Here is an 18,392-nt window from a genome sequence, read left to right as displayed (position 1 = left end):
ATACAACAGGAAAACAAACTGTGTTGTGGTAATGTCTGTAGCATGCTGCAGTGGTGGCTACACAGAATCTGTCACCTTGAATACTTGTTAGCACTGCCTACTCAGTAATGTTCACTTGTCAATTTTTTTACTATGGCATTGCCCATGTGGATGTCAGGTTTCATTTGTATATATTTTTCTTTTAATTATTTTCTTATTTTTCATTTTTTTCAAATATTATTCATTTATTTCAAGTACTGAATTTTTTCAAAAAAAAAAAATTGCACGATTAGTACTGAATTCAAAATACATTTTATTAAATGAAATTTTCACATCTAGAACAAAATGAACACACAGCAGAACAAACTTTCCCAACATCAGTTGCCATGGTATTGCAATACTTCCAAATAAATTGCATTACCAAGAGGTTAATCTATCATTCATTTAAAAGATGAGAGCTATTTTCACAATTACTGCTTTCTCTCAGAGAGTGGTTTCTTTTTAAATAATGTGCAAAAACATGATGATGCTACTTGTTTGAAAGTAGCGCAATACCAGGGAAACTTAAGGCCCAGTTTGTGCTACTGTGAACATTAAGACCATTGCATTAACTAGGCAGTTTAAATCCTGTTGGCTGCAGAAATATATGAGAGAACAAGATATACCTCTAAAGTTCACATAAATGAAAAGTAGTGATGACTGTGACTGAATGATTTTCATAATCGATTATTTTTACTTCGATTGTTATTAATCATTAGTTATTATTAATCATTGATTGTTATTAATCAATTATTTCTTCTCTATCTCTCTGTCTACATACAGGCACTCTACTTACAAACAAACTACTTATGTAGTTTGTTTGTAAATTTGTAAGTATTAATTTTAAGAAACTTTGTACAAAGCACAAAGTTTCTTAAAATTAATAAAAATACTGCTGTATATTGAAAATATATCAACAGTTTTGAACTTAACAGTAACAGAAGGAGAGGGTAGAATGACCTTAAAGCAGTTTTGGAAGGAATATACAATGCAATCAAGAATAAATACAGATGCTGCTCGGCATGAGATAACATCATCAAATATGAATGGGATCTGGAAGAAACATATCCCACAATTTGCTCATGGCTTCTGTACATTTGAAGAGGTAGAGTCAATCTCCAAAAACGTGGTACGGCTTGGAAAACAATTGGATCTTGAGGTGGAGGAAGAGTGTGTTTACCAATTGTTGGAAAGCCACTCTCAGGAGCTGACCAATGAAGATCTCTTCGAGCGTGACAAAACAGACACGGAAGGAGGCCACTGAACGGGAAAAAGTTGTTAAAAAAATTTCACCCCAGGCAGCAGCTAGCTGAAGCTTTTTCTTTAATAGATAAAGCACTATCATCTTTCGATATTCAAGATCCTAACACCAAGAGGGTCACCAAAGTGGCAGCGGGTGTAAACAATGCCACTGCCTGCTATAAACTAATCTACGAAGAAAAGAAGAAGAAAACTGTGCAGATTAAGATCCATCAGTTTTTCAAGAAAGTGGACATGAATATATGGCATCCACAGGTGGTACCACAACCAGTCAATCTGCTCCCAGATCACCAGAATCAGTGTCATCGAAAGTTTATGATCCTCCATCTCCATAATGTGAGCAAATTAACTTGTTTATTTTTGTTCTTGTATATTGTATCTTGTTTATATGCTATACAGCACTGTTTACAGGTATTAGAATAAATTACTTTTGAATAAATACCATACTCTACATTATGTATAATTTATTGTTTTTTTTTTTTTTTGCCTCATTCAATTCGGTTACAAATTGTAAAATACTGTAAACAATACTGTACATATGGCCTGATGAAGTTTGCTGGGGGTTATAATCTTGGTGAGATGTACTGTATTTAGTATGTATCTACAAGACTGAAGATGGCCTTACATACAAAACGAACTTATGTAGATGAAAAAAAATCAATTAATACGTAAGTCGAAGAGCATCTGTATATAAACAGAGAAGAAACTGAACTATTGTCTAAGTGGTAACAGCACTTTATTTTTAGTCATGATAACATCAGATCAAATCCCTCTACTTTTTCACCCACCCCTTCCCATTTTCTTGTTGTCAGTTTAATAATCAACTAATATGTACGTAATCAATTATGTCCATCACTATTTAAAAAAAATTCTAATATGCAAATTAACTTATTAAATTAATATAACATATTTGTGATGTTATGTTTTTATTTCTTAGCAATAATATTTTTGAATGCATTTTGTACGAAATTAGAGACTACATAATATAATGAATTCCTTGCTTGCCTGGTAATTGTTTGTTGCCTGGTTCCCTAAGCTTAAACATCAGAACTTGCCCTGGGACTCATTCTACAGAATGTTGTTAGCTATACTAGCGAAATCAGTAAGTTATGTTTTTCTTCAAAGTGACTGACAGGAGAAAGTCACGTGAAATAGTTGCAATGACAAGAGAACATCATTGAATATGTGGTACTAATAATTGACTGCTGATAACTGACTGCCAGTACACTCGATGTAGCTGTAGCAGCACAGTTTACTTTCCCATCCTTGTATTTAGCTAGCAAATCATTGATTAGTATAATATGCCAGATAATATTTTTAAGTGTGTAGCAAGAAACACAAGAAAATAATATCATTTACTTTTTTTCAAAAGTGTCCAAGTCCCACTTCAAAAATGCTGCAACTTGAACAGCCAAATATTTTAATGACTGCATCTTTTTAGTTTCCACTTCTTCTTTAGCTAAATAAATATAAAAGGCATAAACAGTTAGCTGGGATTATAAACAGTCTATTTATACAAACATACACATTTGCCATTCTGTGTGCAATGCACATATATATAGGAAAGCACATGTCAATGCAAGGTATAATTAAAAAATGAAACTGAAGAATTTAATAAAATTAAGAATTTGAAATATAAAAGGTAAAAGCAGAAAGGATATAAATATGGGGGAGGAAATATAATGCCAACATGTGGTTCATGGTTGACTAGACAGAGGAACAAAGGAAATGCATAGACAAGGCAGTAAGAGAGCTTACCTAACCAACAATATGACTAGGTCAACCCAAAACCAAAACTAAAAGACAATGTAGCAGAAATGTCTAGAATATAAGAATAAGACAGAAGGACCTCAAGCAGCAAAATGTTTGAGATATTATTATTAAGCAGTAATGAAAAAAATATATTTGTATACATGCAACCATTTACCCACAATTGTAAGATAATTTTATTTTAAGTATAAGATTATTATAAGATTATAAGGTTTATTAATCGATCAACAAAATATATTTGTATACATACAAAGTACAACTATTTACCGATTCACATATCTACTATGTCCAGGGAGGTTACTAGTATGGATGTGAAATGGTGATCTCAGATAACCCAAGCACTAACTTTATATTCTGCATTCATATACTGTTCACTTTCCCCCAACTTAATTTTTTTCCACACTCTGGGCTATTAGTTTATAAGAGGGCAGGAGTGTCTATTTATAGCCTAATTCCTTACCTAATACTGCTTCCTGCTAGCTAAACTGCTATACCATTGCCTTTGACGTCACCGCACAATGTCTACACAAAATGAGTATAATACACAATGGTGTTCAAAGAAAGTGCATCACCTAGGAATTTCACATTTCTAACCCTTTTTCACGATGGTATGTTACATTAATGACTAGCATCACAAATAGAAATATAAACAAAAGATATTTATTAATAGTTAAGGCAAAGCTAAGTAATATTTAACAGGTGCTCTCAAAATATTCCAAAATGAGCATCTGCAACCTTTATATAACAGTTTTGGTAAATACGACAATTATGGCTGAAATGTAATCAGAAGCCCTCAATTTGCTTCACTTTATCATTTTAAATGGAAAACAAAATTAAAAGTTCAGGTGCAAACTAATATTTAGTTGAATCGCTTCTAGCCCTGATGACAGCAGCACACCATTGACAAGATCAATATCTAAAGATAATCAACTAATAGTTCTTGGTTCCAAATATGAATTATGGCTTCCTGAAGTTCACGAAGGGTGTTTGGTTTCTTTCTGGCAACTGCAGATTCCACACAATGCCAACAGTTCTCTATAAAATTCTGGTCCGGGCTGTTTCCTGGCCAGCTAAGAGTTGTAATAGACTGTTCTTCCAACCATTTTTTCACCTGTAACAAATGTAAACACATTACTGTTGAACCTCTAATTCAGAAATGAAGCTAAAGTAACTACAGAAGTGCCTACTTACACTTTTCGCCCGATGACAAGGAGCAGAGCTGTCCTGAAAGATGCAGTTACTTGGCAGGCTGAAATGGTCTCTAATGTTTGGCAGTAAATTTGCTTTCCAACATAGCCAGGTATCCATTGGCATTTACAGAACCTTTTATAAACTGCAGGTGACCTACTCCACGATATGAAATGCACCCCCCCATATCATTTGGTTGGTAGGGAATTTCACTGTAGACACCATACAGTCTGGATGGTATTCTTCACCACGTCTACGGCGAATCGTTTGTCTCCCATCAGAGCCATGCAGGTTGAATTTCTTCTCATCCGAGAAAATAACTGACTTCCACTGCTCAGGGGGTCCATTTGACCTTACACCAAATTAATCGGGCCTTTTTAATTTTTTGTGTGAGGAGGGGCTTCTTCTTTGTATGAGCTACAAGTCCATTTTTGAAGAGGCATCTTCTGACTGTTATTGCACTTGCTACCACTCCTGTATGTTCTTCCCATTCTCTTTTCAGCTCCGACGAAGAAGCTTTACGGGTTTTAAGGCATAAAAAACGCAGTCCTGTTTTGGTGTAGAGACTCATTTGCATTTGGTTACTTTTTTCCTATCAGCAGAACTAGTATTTTTGAGTTTGGAAAGAAATCTACTCACTGTTGACTGATTACAAGACACTCTATAAGCAATATGACAGGAAGAACATCCTTCCTCATGTAAAGCAACAATAGCATTCTTTCTTCGTGGCGTCAACTGCACGTAACTCACCATGCTGACACAAGCAAGAATGACTGCAACTCTTGCAGTGCACGCTTATATAGCTGAAAGTAACAGATGTTGCAATATTTGTATAAAGGTTGCAAATGCTCATTTTGGAATATTTTGAAAGCACCTGTCAAATTTACTTAGCTTTGCCTTAACTATTAATAAATATCTTTTGTTTATATTTCTATTTGTGATGCTTGTCATTAATGTAACATACCATCATGAAAAAGGGTTAGAAACATGAAATTCCTAGGTGATGCACTTTCTTTGACCACTAGTGTGTGTGTGTGTGTGTATATATATATATATATATATATATGATGATATGATGCAATAATTCTTAACAGCATAATATCCTCTCTAATATATAACATATTATTCTCACATAACTGTAGCTATTAATACAATCATGTCAACAGTATACTACTGATACTTACGCTTCAATGGTGGAGTTTCTGGAGTTCCAGCTTCTGCTGCAACTGCATTGTTATGCTGTGGGGAGGCACTGGGCGAAGGCACAGTAGCTGGTTGTGCACATGAATTATTTGATTCATTATGAAAAGGTGCTGTTGCATTAGCCAAGAACTGAATTATAAGATCAGTTGCTGAAGGATCTGAAATAGAAATAACAATATATTTATAATTTTCTCTTAGCATTAGTAGAGGCATACAATGCAAGAAAGCAAGCTTATGTAGCATCAAACAAAAAAAAAAAAAAACTCCCATTTCATCCCTCCATTCATTCCAAATGCCTGTCCAGCTCAGCCTTAAATTTATTTAGTCTATTAGCTTCCACAACAAAAGATGGAAGCCTGTTCTGCCAATCAACTACCCACTGGCTAAAGGCAAATTTCTGCACATCTATTCTACAACTATCTTTCCTCAATTTGAAACTGTGCCCCCTCAGGTTCTTAGTCTGAGCAAGAGGAAGAATCCCATCAGCATTCAGCTTGCTCAACCCATTCAAGGCCTTATACACCTCAATGAGATCACCTTGTAGGTGCCTACTCTCCAGGCTGCAATCTGCAGAACTAAAGCCTTTCTTGGTAAGAGTACCCCTTTTTTCCCCTCAACAATCTTGTTACCCTTCTTTGTACTTGTTCTAGCAACTCTACATCCTTCCTAAAATGAGGCCTCCAGACCTGTACACAGTACTCAAGGTGTGGCCTGACCATTGCTTTGTATATGAGGTATGTTTGGGTTCTAGCGGCACCTGGGATTTCTCCCATCTCCGCCTGTGTTTGTTGTATTGGACAAGCCAGAGATTTGAAAAGTGTGTGGGATTTGTACTGTGTAATGTGTTGTGCCCCTTGTTCTTCTGGCCTGTTAACCGCCAAGCCCCAGATGGGACCCGACATTACCATACCTCGCCAACATGGAGGCCGGCCAGGTGTTACCAGTATTTTGCAAAGTACTCTGGGTGGTCCTGCCACCTACTTTCCTGGGATTTCAGTGGCTAGGACCCGATTTAAAAAAAAAAAAAAAAAAAAGATTGCAGTTGTTGATTTTAGCAGTGCGTGGGGTTATTCGCTAAAAACTTCTTCTAGAGACCTAATAGGTCGGGCAATAATTTGTGTATTTAAATTTGGGCCTGTGGGAAAAGAAATTTACTCTGTTTAAGGAGAAAGTAGTTGGTGGAGAGGCAGAAGACTGGGGGGTAGAAAGTAGGAGGAGGAGGCCGACAGTTAAGATGGCCTCCAGAGGGCAGCAGAGCATGCCTATGTTCTTCCAGAGAGAAGAGTGGGGTGGCAGGAGGGAGAGGAGACAGCAGGACCTTCACCTCCCTGCCAGGGAGGTGGGAAGAAAGCAGGCTGAGGCAAGGGTATTCAGCCCAGTTTTCCATATGGCTATTGACTATTCACCATATCTGATGTGCCTCTTTAATGCATTCCTAGTTGATTTGCTGTCTTTGCGGAATCAGTGGTCTTTAATGTTGTGTCCCAGTGGCATGTCTTCATATCTAGTTTTGCCTCTTTAGTGCATTCCTTGATGGATTACTTTCAATGGGGAATCATTAGTCTTGCCAGTCTTATTTGGGTGTCATGTCTTCTCATCTCAGGTTTGTCTGTTTAGCGTATTCCTTGTTGAATTGCTATCATTAGGGGATCACTCATTTCAACAGTCCTGTCCAAGTGTTGCAACACCACATCTGATGTTTGTCTCTTAGTGAGTTCCTTGACAAATTGCTATCATTGTTTTTTGTCTACTGAATAATGCCTGCGCAAATTTGCTGAGGGCAGCAAATTCCTCCTTGGAGTCAAGTAGGCAGTATTCTTAGTTTGTGGGATTGTATCTTATTCTCGTGATGAGTTCTCCTCTTAGGTCTTCATATAATTGCTTTGTATATAGTGTAGAGTATAGTGTGTTTAGGGTCTAACGGCACCAGGGGTTCCCCCCATCTCCGCGTAGTATACATTGTGGTGTGATACAGAAAACTGTAGAGGCCAGAGGTTTAAAAGTGTATGGATATTGTGGTGTGTAATAATGGGATAATCACCTCCCGGTCTCTGCTAGCAAAATTCCTATATATCATTGACAAGACTCCATGACCTGCCCTGACAGCATGTCCACACTGTTCAGCGAACCTCATATTTGACTGCACAATTACTCCCAGGTCTTTTTCACTTTCCACTTCCCTGAGTGTAGTACCACACAGTTGGTACATTTCTCTACGGTTATTGCTACCCATATGCAGTACTTTGCATTTGCCAATGTTAAAATTCAGTTGCCACTTCTCAGCCCATTTTCCCAAATTATCTAGATCCAGTTGGAGTATCATGCTGTCCTTACTGTCGTTAACAACCCTGCCAACCTTTGTATCATCTGCAAAATTGGACATTAAACCTGATATATATTTATCAATATATATCAGGTATATTTGTATATTTATCAATATTATTGATAAATATACAAAACAATGGGCCCAACACCGAACCCTGGGGAACTCCACTAATAACATTTCTCCACAAAGAGCAGTGTCCATTGATTACCACTCTTTGTCATCTCCCACTCAACCATCCCTTTATCCATTGTAGCAACTTACCCTTAATGCCATACCTCTCCAATTTGTACAGCAGTCTTCCATGTGCAACAGTATCAAAAGCCTTCCTGAAATCCAAGTATATGGTATCAAAATTATTTTTGGCATTCAGTTCCTTCGTGGCCACATCATGGTATCCAATTAATTTGGTCAGAGACAAGACCTCCCTTTAACAAACCCATGCTGTGTCTTAACTATTACTGCAGTCTTGTCTAGATGATCCTGCAATGCTTCTTTAACCAGTGACTCCATTATTTTCCCCAGAACACAAGTTAAACTAACAGGTCTGTAGTTACTTATGTCACCTTTTGAACCCCCTTTGTGAATTGATGATACATTTGCATACCTCCAGTCCATGGGGATCTCACCTGAGTCCAAGGAAGCTCTCATAATTATGGCTAAGGGTTTGCTTACTTCCTTTGCTGCCTCCTTTAATATAACTGGATTGACCCAGTCCATCCCAGGTGCCATCCTTATGTTTAACTTCAACAATTTCTCCTCCAATTTGCTCTCAGTTATTACAAAATCACTTAGCTCCCTGTTAGCATTTGATACACTTCTGGCACTCTCCTCATTGAATAACTCCTCATGTGTGAATGTAGATGCAAAATACTCATTCAGATTATCAGCAACCTGAGCATGATCATCAATAGTCAACCCATGTTAAATGGTCCAATCTGATTCGTCCCTTTCCTTCTGGAGTTTACATAAGAACAGAACTCTTTGCATCCTTTGACAAAGATTTCTCGTAATCTGCCTTCGCCTACCTAACCTCCTTTGTGACTTGATTACAGACTAGTTTATACCTGCCATAGGCTTCTGTTTCACCTGATACTTTATATGCATCCCATACATTCATCTTCTCTGCCACAAGCCTCATTAATTCATCTGACATCCATTGAGGCCTAAACCTTGAATAGTATATCTTAGTTGGAATGAAAAGCCTAGTAGCACTCTGAAATTAAGTCCCTGAAGGCTCCCATTTAAATTCAACTTTGGTAACATCATCAGTTAATCCCACTGTACAGAATTTAAAAACTGTCTGAGATCTCTGTAGTCACCTTTATGAAAGCAAAAGCCCTTCCCTTTAGCCTTGATGGTAGTTACATCTTTAAGTAATTCCCACATCAGCACATTGTGATTACTGACACCCAGTGGTTCTTTTATCTGCAAATTCTTAATGCATGAATAATCACTGCTGATAATCAGATCAAGAGTATTACTCCCTCTGGTTGCCTCTCGAATATGTTGCTGTAGAAAACATGTTATCCAATAAATCCACAAAAGTCTTGCTAGTGTGCGAGTGACCAACCCACAAATTCCAGTTAATATCTGGAAAGTTAAAATCCTCCATTAAAAGAGATTCTGATTTACTGGCCCGCTCTATTTCTCTGTACAATTGCTCATTATACTCATCAGATTCATTAGGCCTATAACACACATCTACTCTCATTTTTCCTTTCCCAGTGTTTATTTCACACCAAACCGACTCAACACTGCATTATCTAACATCAATTGGATGCACTTCCTTAGATTTTATGTATTTCTTAACTAACAGCATAACCCCTCCTCCCTTCCTATACACATCATACTCCCCAAATTCCAATTCTGCACTGCTTATATCTGTGTGACACCACGTCTCAGATATCCGAACAATATCTGCCTTTGATGCCTTGATTAGCACTTCAAGCTCATCAAATTTATTAACTATACTCCTAGCTTTGGTGTACATGCAACTTCTGTTGATATTAGTAGTATATCTTGAAATAAGTCTTGTCAAAGACTGAAAATAAATGCAACCATCCTGTGTCAACTTAAATATAATACGTCTCCTTGGGCATGTCTCACATGAAGAAGATTAGATACCATCAGAATTTAATTTACTCAATCCCTTTAAATTCTTAAACACTTTGTGAAGGTCACCATGCATAATTTCTGTAAATTGCTGCAATTTACAGAAATCCAATTTTTCTTGGAAAGAATATCCTCTTGTATTCTCAACAACCTTGTTGCTCTTTTCTGCCCTTTCAAACATATTACAATCATCCTAAAATGAGGTTTTTAAACATGAATGCAGTATTCAAGATGCGACCTCATAATTGGTTTGCACATGGAACAATCTCATCTTTTGTCAATGCTTTCAAAGTTACTGTACATCACTGACAGAACCCTGCGAGCTGTCCTAGCATCTAGCAATTCTTGCCATTCTAAATGTGATTTCACAGCCTTGAAAAGGAGCTAACATGTGCTCTTGTTCACAAAAATTTATAACTTAAGTGACAAATCGAGGATTTGGTGTCAAACAATGTTAAATACAAAATTGCATTTACTTTTTGCAATAACTTTAGTTTTACTTTATACAAATAACAATGCATAATATGTTATAGAACTGTTATCTCTCTAGTACTTTACAAGTTAGCTTAGGCATAAGTACATTTCTGGTAAACCAAGAAAAGGTCAAATGACTTTTTTTTTGGTTAATTACAAAAACATCAACTAAAAAAGGATTCTGTAATTAGCGTTGTTTGACACTAAAACCTCAAAATATGCTCAATCCCCTCTCAGAGGAAAATATTTAATTGTGCAAGTTACCACAGAAATTAATTTTTCATTGATGTATTTTTCTATTGCAACTCGAAGGTGAGACAAGAAAGAGAGTAAACATCTACAGTAATTACTCTTAGATACATTCTGCTGTTTATAAAAATTTAATTGTCTAATTGAGGGAATATACCACAGAATATAATGGAATAACTCAGTGTTCTGCACTTTGGAAATCACTGCAGTGGTTGGTTCCTCGTTGTGAGGAACAGAATTTGCTTTTGTCAGTGTGAATTTATGTTTGGAATAAACTGTACTTTTTTTATTTCTCTTGGAGGATATGATCACATTTCTGATATATCTGAAGCCACAGTATAACAAGGTATGTAGTACATCGCCATCGCACTGTACAACCATGAAAAACTGACCCTCAGAGGTTTCAAATGGTTTTAAATTTTACTTCAGATTTCAAATAATGTATAGGTTTTGTAAAAAGATCTGAACTGAACAAATAGGAAATGCAAAATACAATTTCTTTATTTTGTTATTTACAATAATGTAAAAACGTGAATCAATAAAAATTGTGACCTAACTTCTATATCTCATATACTGCTTTAACATGCAGTGCAAAAAAGGTTTTCTACGGTAATGTAAGGATTTTTCAGTATGGCAGATATGACTAAGCTTCTAATGCCAAAAAAAAAAAAAAAAAAATTATAATAAAAATCTTTCAATGTTCTCATAATCAGATTGATACACTTACAATATGATCTGTATGGAATAATTTTATGTATCACAACTGTTTTATAGTAATTAGATAAATATCAAGAATAGATTAATTATAACAAGGAAGTTTGCAGGAGGGTTAACACATTAACCACCACAATGTAAATGAAAAATTGATATACTGAGCTGCTAACTTTTTTTTAATTATTATTATGCTAACCATTCAAATGACAAATATGGAAAAAATCTGTTTTTTCCTATTTTGTAAGAAAGGTATCAAGCATCACATCATCCAACTGTAAAGATGTTGCTTCTGGTAACAGGTAGTATGTCGCAACATGCACTGCATGTCGCATACTGCTTGTCTCATGTTGCCTATTTACATTTGTGTAATTTATTTCTCCACTTGATTTAAGTTTTTGGCATGAATATAATCAGTAATTATGTTAAATCATTTTTTTAAAAAATTCAGTTGCTGTGTAATATAATAATCAAGCTCCTCAAGACCACATTCTTGAAATGTCCATATGATACCATAACCAACAAGAGTTGTAAGCCCTGTTAAACCCAAACTGACAAACTCTGAACAGGCTAAGAGTAGAAAATCTTGCTTCTTGTACCAATGATAATCAAGCATTCTGCCTTTCCAAAGATATTGGCTCCAACTTTTGCCCATCACTACCACCACCTCTGTCAAAACTAGATGGTTCTGTTGCCACCTCAGCTAAAGATAAATCTGAACTCCTAGCATCCTACTTTTCTTTCTTCTAACTCGTATATTGATGATCTCAGTAAACCACCTCCTAGCATTCCCAGTATACCCCATTCAATGCCTCTTGTGGTCATTTGTCAAAGGATATCAGAAGAATTTTGAAGTCTTGATGCTAAGAAAGCACCATGAGATGGCATTTCTCCACTTGTTCTCAAAATGCTACTGAGCTTATTCCTGTTCTGTGTCACCTTTTTACACTTTCTTATTTCACCAGTGTTTTCCCTTCTGCTTGGAAATTTGCTCATATAGCCAGTTCCTGAAGAGTGACAAATCCCTCCCATCCAATTATCGTCTCATTGCCCTTTCTACTACTCTTTCTAAAGTAATGGAAAAATCCATCAGCCAACAATTTCTAAACTATCTAGAAACTTTACATCTTTATGATTGCCAGTATGGACTGCATCAGTGTCAATCCACTGGTGATATACTGGCTTATGTTACCCATCTATGGAAAATTCAACAGAAAAGTTTGGTGAAATTCAAGTAGTTGCTCTTACCATTTCAAAGGCTTCTGATCATGTTTAGCATAAAGGTCTTCTAAATAAGCTTCCATCTTATAGTTTGCCAACTGTGTTTTGTAATTGGGTATCAAGTTTTCTCTCTGATTACTCACTGCAGGTGATAGTAGATGCTATCCAATGCATTACCAATTCTTTAAATTACTAATCACCGGGTTATTCTCCTGTGGGGTTAAGATAACTTAGTTAATTTCAATCTTTCTAAAACTGAGTCCTCTCTTATATCTTGCAAAAAAAAAAAAAGTTTTTTCTGCTCCTACACTTACCTTCCATGACACTCAAATTTCTAGACAAGAACGCATATCTCTATAAGGGATTACCCTGATTTCTAATCTCTTTTGACATACACACATCACAAATATTGCTTCCTTTGCACCTAAAAAATTGGGTTTGTTCTATAATTCCTGCTGTTACTTTTCTTCCACGCAGCTTACTTACTTTGTACAAATCTCAAATCCACCCTACCATGGAATATTGTTCCCACATCTAGGGTGATGCCACCAAAACCTCTCTCAGGCTTCTAGACTCGATTCAAAATAGGACAGTTAGGTTAATTAATTAACCCATCTCTAACAAAATCTCTCCACACTCTGTCTCAGATATTCTGTTTCTGCATGTCTTTTCTATAGATACTTCCATGGGCACTGGTCTTCCGAATTGGCTTCTTTATAAAAGCCACTCTCTTTTTCAAACCACTCGGAACTAACCAGTCAACATCCTTTTACTGTCCAAATTCAAACTCAAGTTTTTCTCTTCCTCATTTATTCCTTCAACTTGCATTTTCTGGAACAACCTCCCTTCATATGTATTTTCTGAAAAATACAATTTTTGAAATTCAAGTGTAATGTTAACAAATATCTTCTTTCATCTTCTCAAACTTCAACCCATGCACAGTACTAAGTACTATAGATTTTAATATGTTTTGTGCTTGAGGTTTTCATATTAAAAAAAAAAAAAAGGAAATTGTTTGTTTTTTGGTAAACATTAACAAAAAGAAATAGTAACATGACGACAAAAGTTTATAAAGGAATTTGATTGGGGATAATTTCCAATTTAAAATTAATACAAACATAATTTGTGTATATTGTTGGGAATATAAATATTTTTATAAATTTCAAAATTTTCTTTTCAGCAAAATCTAACAAAATCTGGAAGGAGATTGACATTAATCAAAATACCTAAGCACAGAACTTAAGTGACAATGCGGGTATCTGTAGTTAAAGAATATGTTAAGATGGAATTGAACTAGTATAAATATGTACTGTATTCCCATGCAACCGTTGATGTTAAAAGTTTTGCCTTTTGTTCATTTTTAATAACTACTGAACATGATATTTTATTTTTATAGTATTACTTATGTTAGGAAAGAGAGAGAGGGAGAAAAAAAAAAACTTGCTCGCTGCGATTTTAATTAAAACGAACAGCTAGGCGCTTGAGGCCACTGACAACTTCACCTGGTTGATCCTGCAGAAGATGCTTTTCTAACAGTGAAGGGTTAAGTAAAAATTCAAACCACAGAACTTTAAGCGGTGTATGTGGTCTACTCGAGGGCTTTGCCGGATTAAATTCAGACATAACCTATAATTAACAGGCATATACTAAACAAAAAAAATAATAACTATATCCAGGAAAGCAGATCGCACAACTTTTACTAGCAGCAAAGCGCCACGTAGTGCCCAAATAAGGATTTTTTTAAAAAATATAAAAGAAGTTCTTTCAAGAATAACTTTTACAATAATTTACTGGCAGTAAAGCGCCAAGTAGTGCCCAAATAAGGATTTTTTAAAAAATATAAAAGAAGTTCTTTCAAGAACTTTTATTATTATTATTATTATTATTATTATTATTATTATTAGCCAAATGGTGCAAGAAAGCCTGAGGCTTAGGCTGCACCAGCCAACAAAAAAACAAAAAAATTCCCTAGGTTACCCTGAGAGAGAGAGAGAGAGAGAGAGAGAGAGAGAGAGAGAGAGAGTCAAAAGTAGAAAGTAATCACCAAGAGAAGGATGATGATATCAACTTTCACAATAACAGATGAAAGTTTGTTCCAGCAATGAACTACCTCCTGGCAAAAGGCAAATTTCCGCACATTTATTCGACAACTATCTTTCCTCAATTCGAAAATGTGCCACCTCAGGTTCGTAATCTGAGCAAGAGTAAGAATCCCATCAGAATTGAGTCTGTTCAATCAATTCAAGGCCTTATACACCTTAACCAGATCACATCGCAGGTGGCAAGCCTCTAGACGCTGCAATTTGCAGGAAATAAGTCTTTCTTCGTAAGGGCACCTCTTTTTCCCCCCTCACCATTCTTGTTGCCCTTCTTTGTACTTGTTCTAGAAACTCTACATCCTTCCTAAAATGAGGCTTCCAGACCTGTACGCAGTACTGAAGATGTGGCCTGATCATTGCCTTATATAAGGAGAAAATCACCACCTTATCTCTGCTAGAAAAATTCCAGTATATCATTGACAATACCCCATGACCTGCTTTGGCTGCCTGTCTGCACTGCTCAGAAAACAATATGTGAGTGGACAATTACCCCCAGGTCTCTTTCATTCTCCACTAACCTGAGTGTAACACCACACAGTTGGTACATTTCTCTGAGGTTACCGCTACCCACTTGCAGTACTTTGCATATTAACATACACATTTTGATATACACAAGTATTTATGTACTCAATCAGCCCATCGATCCTCGCATACTTACAAATTCATTTTCAAATGCACTCATTTCCTCACACATTCTCTCTATCTTCTCTTTATCATTTAACATACAATAGGGCGGGGAACTTATTCTGAGGGATCAAGGTCATCAGTCCTCTTAACTAACAAGTCACTAATCAGAGGGTTATCACTGTTTGGGTTATCATGATTTGGGTCCTTTGCTTAGTGTCAAAGGACTGTTATGCGAAGTCCGAAAACACCATGCAGCACTAGGTATTTTCAGATATAAAAAGGTGCTTACCATATGGTAGTGGTCTATTTTAGTCATAAGGATGCTTTTGTGGCTATGCAATATACGGAAATTGCAACGAATGTGCGCCTAATCGTCGTCAGCTCCACAGGTGCATTTAAAGTCTTGCATGAGTCAAAGTTGTGTTAGTTAGGCATGCTTTCTTGCACCATTATTAATATACTACAGAAACAGATACCTATTTTGATAAATTGTTGTAGTAGAATTTTAGGAGCATCTGCGACTATAGCCATATTTCTCCGTGTATATCTTTTGAAATTGCACGTGTTCTCTCGTCGATTATCTGTTTACTGGAAGAAAAAACCCGAGTTTCTGGCAATATTGCTAAGAACTTTGCGTTTACAGATCCATGGCCTGTTATAATACATGATGTGAAAAGACCTTGATGTAGCTATTTTTGATTATTCTTAACAAGAACAAATGATAAATGTGGAATAAAAGTTTTGGTGACAGTTTCCTTCTAGCTATTATTCCATCTAGTTTGCTGCCATTGGGTAGACAGTTCTTTCCAGCATGGAACATTTTCTCTAGAGGGATTAGCAGTGTTACCAATTGTCATGTTTTGAAACTGAAATGGAATATTCTTTCTGATGAGATAACTGAAACCTTTGAAGACAATACGAATATCTAAAGGAAGGGCGCCAGCAATCCCTTTAAGGACTGTAATGAAACAGTTCTGCATGTCCTAAGCATAATTGATAATAAAATCCTTTGTAGCGAAGCCAGACACTTCTAAATAGAAAACATTATAAGATTGGTATCTTATCTGTACAACCGATGAACGATTTGAGAAATAACTCTAAATAAACGGTAAATTAATTGGCGATATTCAGCAGTTCGAAGACGAATAAATACATTGAGCCATCACAAGGAGTCAAAAGTTCTCTCAAAATCAATGAACATGGGAAGTGTGTATTTAAACACTAAATTATGATTTGTTTTGTGCAGGCCATCCTCACACCCTCTTCCTGAATCCGTTTTGTAAATTTAAGTTCAAACTGTATGGTTGTTGTTGTTGTTGTTGTTGTTGTAGGTATTTAGGAGCATCAGCGACTAAGACCATATTGCTTCCTGTATACTGTCTGAAAATTTGCTTGTGTTCTGTAGCCGATTTTCTGTTTGCTGGACGAAAAACCCAAATTTCCGGGTGAAAAACCATGCTACGCTCGCCTAAGATCGATTACCTCAGCCACGTTGTGAAAAAGGCCCAAAACAATTCGTCATATCAACCACGCGCCTCGAACTTATGTCTTTTCCACCCGGTGAGTAGAAAAGACAAGCGATTTTACCAAGTGTGCTACCCACGAGGGCTGTGAATGCTAAGCAGTTAAGAGTAGTACGGTACACAAACAGTTTCTGGAGAATTTTATCCATATGGACCAGCAGGTTTCCCTAGTTTTAAAATAATTCTGACCATCGTTGTCTTCCAAGACCTTTGGAAAAATACAACAATCTGGGTATTTTTGAAAAAGCAAAAAAAGCTTTTGTAGAGCTTGAGGCGCATCAGAAACTTAGGCCAAGTTTGCAATATACATTATGTCAATAAACTGTGTGTGTTCTGTGGACGATTTGACTGTTTGTTGGAAGGAAAACTAAGTTTCCGGGAGAAACTTAGTTTTTCCTTTCAACTATGATATCATTGAATGAGACCGACTAACTCATCTTCGTTATACAAAATATCCAAAAATATCCATTTTGTCCTTGAGGTTGTCACAGACATTCTCTCAGATATGCCAGACAAGCTGTACTTGCTACCTGGGAGTCTAAAACGCTGAGGGAACTGATATTCGGGTGACACTCAAGTCAAGTGGACCTAATTTCGGCGAAGTCCGGATGGTCTGTGAGAGCCAAATCCTTTGCTTGCACCTTCACGATGGTGGGACTGTTAGCAATCCCGGACATAACCTCCATCCAGAAGCACACTGTGGGTGACAACCCAGGTATGAACCAAAGTAAGCGGGATTCGAGGTGTGACGCCCACACCACATCGAGGAAAGCTGCCCCTCTGTGTTACCAGGCAATACTAGATGGTAGATGACTCTCATCAACCGGTGCAATACCACCAATTTGCTTATTGGAGGCTTGAAGTGATGGAACCCATGTTTAGTCTTCAGAGCTAAGTTCCGGTCAACCCTTCCCTATCACTTCCATAATGCAGTATGACTGATGATTTTTGAGGCAATGATGAACACATGGTGAGATTCAATCTTCCTTGCATTTCGAGGGTACAGCTCTAAAACGGAGTTCGCAGACCGGCCGCTAGTTAGTACACCGGAACGAACCTATTGGTAATTCTTCAGGAGGCTTCTGGATCAGCTAGTGTATAATCTTGCTACCTCTACTCTGTCAGATAGTTTTTTTTTTTTTTGTATTTGTTGGCGCATCGGCATCTGTGGCCATAGTGCACCTCCCAAGGTTTTTGCAGTACTTTGATCCAAGCCCGAGGCGGGATTCGAACCCGCGACCTTTGGGTTGCCAGGCAGGCACTTCTGTCAGATAGTGACTGGAGGGAGTCCGAGTAGTGCGTATGCGAGGGGGGGGGCATTGTCGTGGCCACGGTATGTCAAGGGTCTGGGTATATTCCTACCATGTGTACGCCATATCCAAAGTTTCACTACTTCATGCAGCATGTCCCACCCACTTTGTCTTACTACTGAAAAACATGAATTGTCGAATTAATAGAGTAAGCTTATCTGCAAAAAGATCTAAACCTCCCAAACACTTCCTACTTCATTATACAAATATACGTGGTCTAAATTCTTATCTCAACGACAACGATGTCCATTTCCACTTGCAGTCTGCCAAATCTCATGTACGTTATCGGACAGAATCTCAG

The 18,392-nt window shown here is 36.9% G+C and overlaps 1 protein-coding gene across 1 annotated transcript in view; it reads right to left on the bottom strand.

Annotated features, from left to right (window-relative positions):
- IntS8 (integrator complex subunit 8) overlaps positions 1–14,163 on the bottom strand; it is a 232,475-nt gene extending 218,312 nt beyond the window's left edge. Inside the window, exons 1-3 of the mRNA XM_090368890.1 lie at positions 14,035–14,163; positions 5,421–5,597; positions 2,638–2,737 (exon numbers count right to left, since the gene is read on the bottom strand). Coding sequence (XP_090225016.1) covers positions 2,638–2,737; positions 5,421–5,597; positions 14,035–14,155 — 398 coding nt within the window. The 5' untranslated portion in view covers positions 14,156–14,163. The remainder of the gene's footprint in view (positions 1–2,637; positions 2,738–5,420; positions 5,598–14,034) is intronic.
- Between the last annotated feature and the right edge of the window lie 4,229 nt (positions 14,164–18,392).

This window comes from Mastigoproctus giganteus, chromosome 2 (assembly GCF_048544385.1).
Source record: "Mastigoproctus giganteus isolate SK-2022 chromosome 2, ASM4854438v1, whole genome shotgun sequence".
In the NCBI taxonomy this organism is placed as follows: Eukaryota; Metazoa; Arthropoda; class Arachnida; order Uropygi; family Thelyphonidae; genus Mastigoproctus; species Mastigoproctus giganteus.
Note: the sequence above shows the minus strand (reverse complement) of the source record. Positions and strands in the feature narration are given on the sequence as shown.